The sequence below is a fragment of the Malus domestica genome, chromosome 14 (genome assembly GCF_042453785.1).
Source record: "Malus domestica chromosome 14, GDT2T_hap1".
NCBI classification, from domain to species: Eukaryota; Viridiplantae; Streptophyta; class Magnoliopsida; order Rosales; family Rosaceae; genus Malus; species Malus domestica.
The window spans coordinates 29,606,177-29,617,972 of NC_091674.1; the positions used below are offsets into that span (position 1 = coordinate 29,606,177).

Here is an 11,796-nt window from a genome sequence, read left to right on the forward strand (position 1 = left end):
TGATATGATTGGCTAAAGGTGAGCTTACCGATTTGGCTACTTTCATGTTGAACCTTTCAAGCACCCGTTCAACATACTTTTCTTGTGACAGCCATAACTTCTTGGATTTTCTGTCACGAATTATCTCCATGCCCAAAATCTGCTTGGCTGGCCCTAAGTCCTTCATGTCGAATGACTTAGATAACTCTTCTTTGAGCTTTTTAATCATAGAAGCATCTTGACTGACCATCAACATGTCATCAACATAAAGCAATAAAATGATGAATTTACCTCCAGAAAATTGTTTGATATAAACACAAGAGTCAGCATGAGTTCTCTTGTACCCATTACTCACCATGAATGAGTTGAACTTCTTATTCCACTATCTCGGAGCCTGCTTAAGACCATATAAGCTTTTCTTGAGCTTGCACACCAAAGTTTCTTTACCTTTGACTTCAAAGCCTTTGGGTTGCTCCATATATATCTCATATTCTAAGTTGCCGTGGAGAAATGCAGTTTTAACGTCTAACTGCTCGAGCTCAAGATCCATGCTTGCTGCCATACCAAGTATAACTTGAATGGAAGTCATCTTCACCACCGGTGAGAAAATCTCATCAAAGTCAACTTCTTTCTTTTGACCAAAACCTTTGACAACCAAACGAGCCTTGTACCTTGTCATGTTGTCGTCCCTTTTCAATTTGAACACCCATTTGTTTTTCAGCGCTTTTCTGCCCTTTGGAAGCTCTACCAGCTCATAGGTTTCATTCTTTAATAAGGAATCCATCTCTGACTCCATTGCCTTCATCCATTTATCACTGTCGTTATGAGCTTTGGCCTCTTCATAAGTTTCAGGCTCTCCATAATTAGTCAACATGATATACTTTGATGAAGAATACTTGGTAGACGGTATTTGACCTCTGCTGGATCTTCTGACCTGATCTTCATTCTCATGTGGGGCTGGAGGCTCCCCCTGATTGGGTTCTCCTTGAATCTGCTCTTCTTGACTAGGCTCCCCCTGATAAGCAATCTCATGGTCTGGCACATCTTGATCAGGCTCCCCCTGATCAACATTATATGGTTCTGTAGGCACTTCATTGGCAGCTGCTTTAGGGATGTCATCGTGACTTTCTTCATCTGAAGCTAATGGATCAACTCCTCTGACTGCACCATCTGGTTGTGCCTCTTTATCCGAATCCTCAATTGTTTGATCTTCATAAAAGACCGCGTCTCTACTTCGGATAAACTTCTTCTGGTATGAGTCCCATAATCTGTAACCAAAATCTTCACCGCCATAACCAAGAAAGATGCACGGTGTATCGTTGTAGTCTAACTTCGATCTCTGCTCTTTAGGCACATGCACAAAAGCTTTGCAACCAAACACCTTCAGATGAGAGTAAGACACATCATTACTAGTCCATACTCTCTCTGGAACATCAATACCTAATGGTACTGATGGAGATCGGTTGATCAACTAGTAGGCTGTCCTTACAGCTTCACCACATAAATGTTTAGATAACTTTGCAGTTCTCAGCATACACATGACTTTCTCCATGATGGTTCGGTTCATTCTTTCAGCAACACCGTTATGTTGTGGAATTCCAGGAATTGTCTTCTTATGACGTATGCCATGTTTCGCACAATACTCTCTAAACTGGTGAGATGTGTACTCGCCGCCGTTGTTGCTATGAAGGCACTTGAGAGGTTTCCCAATTTCCCTCTACACCATGGCATGGAACTCCTGGAATGTCTGAAATACCTGGTCTTTGGATTTCAACAAATACACCCAGACCCTTCGTGAAGCATCATCAATATAAGTAACAAAATATTTATTTCTTCCAAGTGACTCAACTTTAATGGGACCACACACATCTGAATAAACAAGATCTAGCAAATTTCCTTTCTTTGTAGATGGAACAGAAAAACTAATTCTTCTTTGTTTTCCGAATAAACAGTGCTCACAAGAGTTTAACGGCGTACCTTTGGCAAAGGGAATGTGAGACTTCTTTGCCAAAACTTGTAGGCCTTTTTCGCTCATATGGCCTAGCCTCTTATGCCATAAGTCTAAAGATGAGTCATCCACAACATTCAACTCACCTTTCAAAACCTTGGCATTTGACCGGTACAACATACAACAAAGTCGTGCTCTTGGTACCACCATTAAGCCTTTAGTAAGCTTCAATTTTCCTTCGCCCATATGGTGATAATAACCTTGTCGATCAAGGGTACCAATGGATATCAGATTGAGACGTATATCAGGAATATGTCTCACATCTTTCAACATCAACTTTTGGAATAGCTTTCATTCCCCATCTTCACTATGCCAAAGTCACATTCTTTGTATGTACTAAAGAACTCCCGTTTGACGCAGCATGGAAGGAAGCTCCATTGTCAAATATCCATTCAATGTCTCTGTCAGAGTTGCCCATATGCAGACATTCACCAACAGACAATATTTTTGGTACATCACCACATATGACAGCGGTGGTATTGCCAGTATCATCTTTCTTCTAATTGTTTCCTTCCGTTTGCTCTCTCTTCTAAACTCGACAATTTTTCTTCATATGGCCTTCTTTGCCACAATGGTGGCATGTACCCCTGAACCTTGATTTGGATCGGCTAGGACTTCTGCCATGACCTCTAGGCCCTCTACTCTTGCTTCTTCCGCGGTTCTCTGTGACAAATACTTGGCTGCTATCTGTGCTTGAAGTCTTTCTCCTTATTTCTTCATTGAGCAAGCTATTTTTTACATTATCAAGAGTAAGAACACCAGTAGGAGTAGAGTTACTTACACTCACCACAAAGGTCTCCCAACTGTCTGGCAAGGATCCAAGTAGCAATAGCGCTTGCAGCTCGTCCTCAATCGTCATTTTCATAGTAGCCAACTGGTTGATGATATTTTGGAAATTGTTCAAGTGTTCTGCTACACTTAAACCATCTTTGTACTTCACATGGATGAGCTCTTTGATCAAGAAGGCTTTCTTGGCTGGGGTCTTCTTCTCGAATAAGGACTCAAGGTTCGTCCAAAACTTGCTAGCATTGGTTTCATTAGACACATGATGAAAAGCACTATCGTCCACCCATTGTCTAATTGTGCCAATAGCCTTGCGATTCATCTTCTTCCACTCGGCATCAGACATGCTCTCGAGCTTAGCGGCATCTCCTTCAATTGGCTCATGCAGATCCTTGCAATAGAGAATGTCCTTCATCCTTGTCTTCCATGTTACCCAATTGGAGTTGGTGAGTTTGATCATAGTGCCACTTCCTTCCATCTCGTAGTACGAGCCAAGAATTTATGTGGTTCAGCAATTTATGCCTACGTCCACTAAATAAGGATCAATCTTCACTATATGAAAAAGATGAGTACAACAATAGTAGTCTTACCAAGCCAAAGACAAAGCTTGATGGATACAGGAAAGTATGACACACACTTTCTATCACTCTAAACTTCACTCACAATGTGTAGTGGAACACTCTCACTCTCACTCTTGGAGTGGAACTCTAGCTTTGGACTTGATTCTTTGCTACTCACACTTGGTTCTTAATTGGTTACTTTACTACAACATCACAACCATATTTATAGGTGAGGGTTTGGCATTCTACTAGTTTCTAGTGTATTCTTCAAACCTTTAGCATAGATAACTCTAGACTAGCCACAAAATTATAGCTTCTAGATCTATCCATTTGCAACCAAGGAAGCTAGTACTCTCTAGCTTCTTCCATCAACTTAATAACATGCTAGAATTGTCTAGCATGCTCCAGCTACCTCACTTGCTTACTAGAATAATCTAGAACATTCATCATGGGCTGGACCATATACCAACAAGATGTACTCAAAACACTTACCATGATAAAATTTACCAAAACCATCCATAAACATTTCTAACATGTTTCTAATAAAAAACACTTCGGTTATATATAAGCACGAGTCCTAACATGCATACACATATTATTATACATTGTGTATATACGAAATTTAGAATCTTCTAATATCCTAAGTACAATCTACTAGTAATTTACATAATCATATGTGTTGTAATCAATGTCACAACAATTTTGCATATTTAAGAATGATATATGAAATTTAGAATAATTAGGATCTTATTAAGATTGTCCAATCAAACAACATCACATAATCACTGGTCATCAGCTACAAATCTCCTCCTCCTCACACTCACGGGCAGTCCACCTTTCATCCTGAGAGTCAAAGACAACAGATACTCAGGACAAGTATCCCTATCCTGTATGTCGATCACAAACCTCTCCATCACCGATGCTACAATCGACTTCATCTGAATATAGGCCAAATCCTTCCCCAGACATATCCTTGGCCCAGCATGAAATATTGGATACCGGAAAACACTTTCATGTCGACATGTGCCGTCCTCGGTCAGCCACCGTTCCGGCAAATACTCGCGACAATTAGTCCCCCATATCCTTTCCATCCGCCCCATCGCGTAAGCATGGTACGTCACTAACCACCCCTTCGCCACGGCTGTCCCGTCCGGCAAGACATCATCGTTTAGACACTCCCTCGTGTCGATCGGTACGGGAGGGTACAGCCGCATCGCCTCTGAAATTGCCGCGTACAAATAGTGCATGTCTCGGAGCTCGTCCAAATCATAAATATCACCGATACTTTTCCCGTTTTGGACCCTAATCATTTCGAGCTCATTTAAAATGGCACGCTCGACATGAGGTCTGGACGACAGAAGCCAGAAAAACCACGTCAGAGCCGATGATGTTGAGTCTCGGCCGGCGAGAATGATGCTTATCACGATGTCTCTAAGAAAATTTGACGAGTTGGTGTTTTCGGGAATACCAATAAACAAGGACAACAAATCCTGATGATCCTCCAACTGTTCGTCGCTAATTCTCGACTTTATAATCTTACATGCGAAGCTATGGACGGTCGAGATTGATTGTTTTAACCTCCACTCTGATCCAAAGTTGAAAAACTTCTTAATCTTTAGCATAAATTGAAATGCATAGAAAAATCTCCCAGAGATAAGTGTGGTTGCTTCTTCAAATGCATGCATGAACTGATCCGGATTGAGATTGGAATCGAAATCCGTGGACTCAGATTTTCCACCACCACCGCTTCCGAGACAATTCGGGTCTACATTAAAGGCTAACTTGCAAACATTGTCGAAAGAAAAGCGTTCCAAAACATCTTGTAAGTCTAAACGGCGTCCTGTTTCGGCGGCTATGTCCAGGGACGGAATTAACCTCGACTCAATCTCAACCCTAACGTTTTCCATAACGAAGTTCCGGAGCGATTTCGTGTTGAAGGCATAGCTGGCAGTCTTCCTTTGGACCTTCCAGAGCTCGCCGTCGGAGTTGAAAATTCCGTCACCGAGAAAGTCTTCGATAAGGGATATGAACCTTTTGCCTTTCGGGTAGTTCTCGAAGTTGGTTTTCAGCATATGCTCGATGTTGGCAGGGTTGGCAGTTATGACACCGCGGATTTGTATCGGGCGGTTGACGATTCCGGTGCTGGTGGGGCAGCTGGTAAGGATTTCAGTTGTCCAGTCAAGGAACCGGTGTCGATTTTTTAGGAATCCCGGTAGGGCTCCGAGAATTGGGTAGCTTTTGAAGCCAGTGTGTTTGTGCTTATTCGAAGAATCGAAAAAATGGAGGTAGAGGTAGAGGGAGAGGGAGATAAGGAGAATGAGGAGGAGGAAAGATTGCAGAGGGAAGAGCTCCATGGCAAACTGGAAATATTGTTAGTGCGGAGTGTGAGGAGTGGCTATGCTGTTAAAATATAGTGGCTGACATAATATTTCTCGCGACAATAAAGGCAGCAGCTCCCAACTACATCCAACTACAAGTAATAAAAGCTAGGCTATACAACGAGTGCCTGTACAGTAGACCCTTGACTATGTAATCACAAAGTATGATTTTGCTTGATCTTGTTTTTATTGTGACCGGAATACGAGAGGTACATTACGTGTTTTCATATAAGTGGTGCAAAATTTTATTTTTTAAGTTATTAATTTTTTAACACACATATCCACCATTTGTATAATGACACGTAGTGTACCGATTACACTGAAAAATTTCTCCAGCATTCTTATCTTCATCATTCCATAGATTAAGGAGCATTAATACTTTATTTCATTAACATTTTGGTGAAGGTTAAACGTCGTTTTCCATGTTCATCATACTGTCTCTCCTCCCAGAGACTCAGTGCCACACAAAGTCCAAGAGCCGGATATTTTCCACAGAATGATTATCATACGACGTGTCGTTAACTAACACCATCAGAAGCCACGGACCACACAACCTGTATATGCCATTGCCACACATTCTCCTTTCCAGTCTCTTGTGGCACAAACACTCCGAGTTTGAGAGAGAGTGTGAGAGAGGAGGGAGAGGCTCATGGCTGCCATCTGCGGTCGAGTCCCTCTTTCGCCAAACCATGGATTCAATCTCAACAAATCAGGTACTTTGTGTTTCTGGGCTCTTTCAAATTTGAGCAAAAATTTCAGTTCACGCACTATTTCTGTAATTTTTGTCAAGTTTGCATCCATTTGTGGAGATGGTTAAAACTATTTTATACATTTTCGTAGGCACAGATTCTGTATTTTGTACTCTAATTTTTCAACTCTTAAAATTGAGAAACTTTATCATGCGCCTGATGTCACGGTGACAATATCCCAAATAATTATGCACAATACGCAGCGTGATAAGATTTGATTTCTAAAACTCTTTTATGCATTTTCCGAGGAACAATATGTGGTGTTATATATGGAGGTGATATCTTAAGTCAATCACGCACTACATGTGATAATGCGTGATTGACTTGAAGTACCAAGATCGATGCGGTAATACCGCTATAGATGAGTTTCTCTCTTTTACATTCCTATGTTGCGTAGTAAACATGCTTGGGTTTGTTGGTTAACTCAAGGTTTTATTATTGACCATGTAACAGGTGATAAACATTATTTCCACAGACAAAGTCCAAATCGGAGCATCTTGATGACAGCATCGAGCACCAGGCTTGGCACAGGTGGTGGGGTGTTGGACAAGCCAACCATAGAGAAAACAACTCCTGGTCGTGACTCTGAATTTGACGTGAGGTAAATAAAGTAGAATTTATGGTGCGTTTAGATGAGAGACTTCAAAGTTTTATAGAACTTATACTAAACTTATTCAGAATGTACTACAAAAGTTAGAAGATTAGAAATGATGAGATGCAATATATTTGAGAAAACTTTCTAATAACACCTTAAAAGTCTTTTGCTTAGTGTGGTGCTTTGTAGCGTTTGAGCCGTTCATTGGTAGTGTTCTAGTAGTGCATTTTTAATAATATAATCTAAAGGTTCTCGGTACTTTGAAGTCCCTCAAGGTAAAATTTGTTTGTGGGATGAAAATTCTTGAAACCCCAACATCATATCTAGCATCTTGAAGGGTGTTGAACGTAAGGCCGACTTAGCTCAGTACAATTAAGCAAACGATTAAAGCTTTCAAAGAAAGTAAGAAACATAGCAAGTGCCAATACAAGAATCGCGAACTCAAGACCTCGAGTATAAGGGTGAAAGCTCCTAACGAGCTACAAGCCTGTTATTAATAATTAAATATTTGAGGGTTAGAAACTATTTCAAGATTTAACAGCCCTTTGCTCCGTTGCATGTATAAATCATTTGATTAACATTAGAAAGTATAATTTACTAAGCTTTTCCTCGATCAATTTTGTTCAGGAAATCAAGGAAAATGTCTCCACCATACCGAGTGATGCTGCACAATGACAACTATAACAAGAGGGAGTACGTTGTCCAAGTTCTGATGAAAGTCATCCCAGGAATGACAGTCGACATTGCGGTGAACGTGATGCAGGAGGCGCATCACAACGGCCTGGCTGTCGTAATTGTGTGTGCTCAGGTGGATGCAGAAGATCACTGCATGCAGCTCAGAGGCAACGGGCTTTTAAGCTCCGTTGAGCCCGCCAGTGATGGATGTTGAGAGTACTGCTAGAGTCTATTAGTGTCATCATCGTAATCCATAAACCAAATAATTACACAAAGAATTGCAGTATAAGTTAATTTGGCATAAATTTGTGCTGCTTTTACGTACATAAAACTTGCTCACATTAAAGGAACTGTTTCATGGTATAATACTAGCAGTTCAGGGCATATTTTCTAATACTCTAAGAAAAAAATAGAGTACTTGGAGTTAACGGAAGACTTGGCACAAAATCGAGTGCAGTGGCGTTCAAAGATTCATACAGCTGATTTCATTTAGTCGGATAAAACTTTGTTGTTGTTGTTGTAGTTTTTTTGTTAAATTAAAGCAAAAAAAAATGAGAGTGATGAAGGTTAAGAGAGATGTGAACATTAAAGGCGAAAGAAACATCCTGTTCTATAATATATAGATCTACAGTTCATAAATTTTCAGTTTATCTCCTCATTCTTTTAGAGCTCACGGTTTTCATCTAGTTAAGAACGACAAAACAATTATGACACCAATCATTTATCAGTGAATAATTTTTATACAAACGATATTTTAGACTAGACTTTCAAACTGTTGGAGAAAGATTCAAACTTGAGTGCATAGATGGGAGCATATTGTTCCATTAACTTGGCCCCGTAAATTAATTGACCAATATGTTGATATAGCTTATATATATAGGGTAAGGGTTTGAACTTTAAACTCCGGGGGCTTTGCTCCCGAAACTCTTCCTTCCTCGTCCCCACCCCTAACTCGTCTTTTGCAAGACAAGATTCGAATAGAGGAGTATTTGTCATTAAAATGTGAGCATTCAACTAAACATCAATCGACAATAAAACGGAAATGTCCAGTATTGTTTAAAGCTAAAGCAAAACTTCATTTTTTTCAACGTGGGAACTCTGTATCAGTTCAATAGTGGTGGGTTTTGGTTGTGAATTATCAAAGACAAAATCTGGTTCCAGAAACAAGAAGGATCTTTGTCTTGCACGACAGTTTTAAATACGATATTTGAATTATGTTTTTGGAAAACGCTTTTCGGATGATTATTATGCAGGGTTTCTGCAAAGTGAATTCGAAAAACAGATTTCAGAAATCGCTACATGAGATGTGCAGAGAGTACCGTGACAATAAAATGTCAACAAAAATGCAGAGAAGGAGTGGAGACGCGGGGAATCGAACCCCGTGCCTCTCGCATGCGAAGCTAGCGCTCTACCATATGAGCTACGTCCCCATCGCGACGTTGGCATTTAATTTTATTTTTGAAATGATTTTTGGGCGCTGAAATATATTTGATTTTTTAGGTTAAACTTAAAACAAATAATGTCATTCTCATTCACTGGGTGGCTAAAGCATCCAGGTCACAGTATTATTTCAAATGATAACGGGATATCGTATAGTTAAAAGAACTTATATACGTATAATTTTTTTAGTTATATCGTTTGATCAGTTGAGAGGTCGCACTTGGTGCGATGGCAAGTGCCTTCGCCCATGAGCGGTAGGTCTCGGGTTCGAGACTTAGGAGCAGCCTCTCCATAAATGGGGGTAAGGCTAGGCGACATTCACCTCTCTCAGACCCTGCGTAAAGCGGGAGCCTTGTGCACTGAGTACGACCTTTTTATCATTTGATCAGTTGGCTAATCCGACCATTCAATATCGATAATCCTATCAACAACAATGGATATGTCATTTATATTAGTGATACTATCAATGCTTCAAGTACGTGATCACTAACATATTTGTCAATGAAAGTCTACGGGAAAAATAAATTACGGTGTGACGTTATATAAGAATGGCTTCACTTTATCAAAACCCAATTTTATCTTATTGGCATGGCCAAAAAATAAATGCTACATTTGCATTTCTAAACTATATCAACAAGTTTAAATACATTTGCAAGCTTGTCCTTCTTGCAAACCATATCAGTCAGCATTCCCCACATATCTACACGAAGAAATTTGCCCTTTCCCTTTCCCAGACTAGTTAAAACTGTCCCTAACAACTCTGCACTACCTTCCTCACACAACACCTCAACAAGTTTCTGTGTACTTGCAAGCCGGGGTGCGAAGCCCTTGAAGACCATCTCGTCCAAAACAAGGGCTGCTTCTTTGAACTGTCTCCAATCGCAAAGTCCATCGAACATTGTTCGATATGAAACAAAGTCGGGAGTACACCCGCGTCTTGGTAAATCTTCGAGCAAATCATTAGCTTCCCTCCATTTCCCTTCCTTGCATAGTCCACCGATAATTGTATTGTAACTAATAACATCTGGCTCACACCCTTTCTCCGCCATCTCATCCAAAACTCTGTATGCTGCTTCAAAATTCTTCTCTTTACACAGCCCGTGAATCAATGCATTAAAAGTCACAGTATCTGGTTTGCACCCGTACAATCTCATTTCGTCCAAAAGCCCGGAAACCTCTTCTTTCCGGCCAGCATTGTAAAGCCCGCTGATTAAAGTTGAATTAACAGCTGAATCGGGTTTGATTTTCTTCGTTGCCATCTCCTCTTTCAGCCTAAAAGCCAAATTCATTTCACCAATCTTACAAAGCCCTTTGATCAAAGAGGTATACACGTATAGATTAGGCACAACGCCATGAATCACCACCATATCATATTTCAACTTAAATGTTTTTTCAACCTGAAATTCGAACAAAGCCGGTAAATTAACGTCCCAAACATCACCGTAGTCGGACGTACACCCTTCCTAAACATTTCATCGAACACCTTCCGCGCATCATCGAAGCACTCATCTGGGACGGGCCGCGTAATTCTCAAAACCCACAAAAAATCTCCTCATTTTCGCAAACTCCCCGCACTTGAAAAGCGCATCCAGCAGCGAATTCAACGATTTTGCCGTCCTTTGGCAACGAAAAGCAGGAATTTCATCGAACACTTGGAGAGCGCGGTCGGGAAGGCGAGCCCGACCGTAGAACGAAATGACATTGCAGAAGATTATCTCCGGCGGGTAGAAACGGGTTTCTTGCTTCATTTGGTGGAGGACTTGCTCCATCCGGTCGAACATTTTCGCGCGGCCGAGCTTGGTGATGATGAGGTCGTAGGAAAGGAGAGAGTAGCGAAAGGGCTGTCCAGGCGGTGTTTCCGTATCGGGGTTGAAATTTTGAAAGAGTTGGAGAGCGAGATTCGGGTTCTTCTCGCGACGGAGGAGGGAGCACAGCCTGAAGGGAGAGATTGATCTTGAAGATTTCATATTGGTTTGCTGACATTGTTGTAAATTGCCGCCCTAATAGACTGACTAAGCGCGCCAACGGTAACGGCTACATGGGAAGAGCATACTTCGGTGAATCTTCTCTGTTGCACATTTAAATTACGTATGTGAACAAGAGTTGTTAGATTTTGTTACGTTAAATAATTTAATGGGTCTTATAAGATGTGCAACTTAAATGTGCGCTTTTGATGTGTACTAGAGAAAACATTGATACTTAGGTGCAAGGTTGTACTTCATAAAGACAGAGATTGTGAGTAGTGTCCAAAAAAGGGGTGCCCTTTGGCATGTTTTATTCTAGTGATGTTTTAAAATTATATCGATTTCTGCCTTTTGGTTATTTGATCTTATAATTTTGGAAATTTTAACGAAAAGCTCCTTGTACTGTTTACTTTAACGAAAAACCACATTTTTACATTAAAAAATCAATCCTGGTACTATTAATTTTACCCTTTATTTTGTCCTTATCGTTAAAACTCAAAGTTTTCAAGCCATTTTCATTAGTTTTCCTTATAATTTTTTGTTAACTTGAGGACATGCATGACAACCATGCAACCAATTTCTAGATTGACATGAAAACCACATTTACAACATCATGAAGTTACGATTTGTGTGTTTGTTGTGGCAGCAACAGAGCGGTAAGGATT

The 11,796-nt window shown here is 40.5% G+C and overlaps 3 protein-coding genes and 1 non-coding gene across 4 annotated transcripts; 1 reads left to right on the plus strand and 3 right to left on the minus strand.

The window, feature by feature from the left end:
- Positions 1-3,806: 3,806 nt before the first annotated feature.
- Positions 3,807-5,759, minus strand: LOC103415351 (cytochrome P450 CYP94D108-like). The gene has a single exon (XM_008353690.4). The coding sequence runs from the start codon at positions 5,682-5,684 to the stop codon at positions 4,113-4,115; it is 1,572 nt and encodes a 523-aa protein (XP_008351912.2). The 5' UTR covers positions 5,685-5,759; the 3' UTR covers positions 3,807-4,112.
- Positions 5,760-6,101: 342 nt separating this feature from the next.
- On the plus strand, positions 6,102-8,111 carry LOC103415312 (ATP-dependent Clp protease adapter protein CLPS1, chloroplastic-like). Its single transcript, XM_008353654.3, has 3 exons — positions 6,102-6,421; positions 6,911-7,058; positions 7,680-8,111. Exons 1-3 carry the CDS (start codon positions 6,358-6,360, stop codon positions 7,939-7,941), a joined length of 474 nt encoding a protein of 157 aa, XP_008351876.1. The 5' UTR covers positions 6,102-6,357; the 3' UTR covers positions 7,942-8,111.
- A 973-nt stretch (positions 8,112-9,084) lies between these two features.
- TRNAA-CGC (transfer RNA alanine (anticodon CGC)) lies at positions 9,085-9,157 on the minus strand. Its single transcript has one exon. It is a non-coding gene; the product is annotated as a tRNA-Ala (tRNA).
- Positions 9,158-9,725: 568 nt separating this feature from the next.
- Positions 9,726-11,334, minus strand: LOC103437975 (putative pentatricopeptide repeat-containing protein At1g53330). The gene is given in 3 exon segments (XM_008376510.4): positions 9,726-10,554; positions 10,557-10,680; positions 10,682-11,334. Coding segments are annotated over 3 exon segments (1,344 nt in total). The 5' UTR covers positions 11,135-11,334; the 3' UTR covers positions 9,726-9,787.
- Between the last annotated feature and the right edge of the window lie 462 nt (positions 11,335-11,796).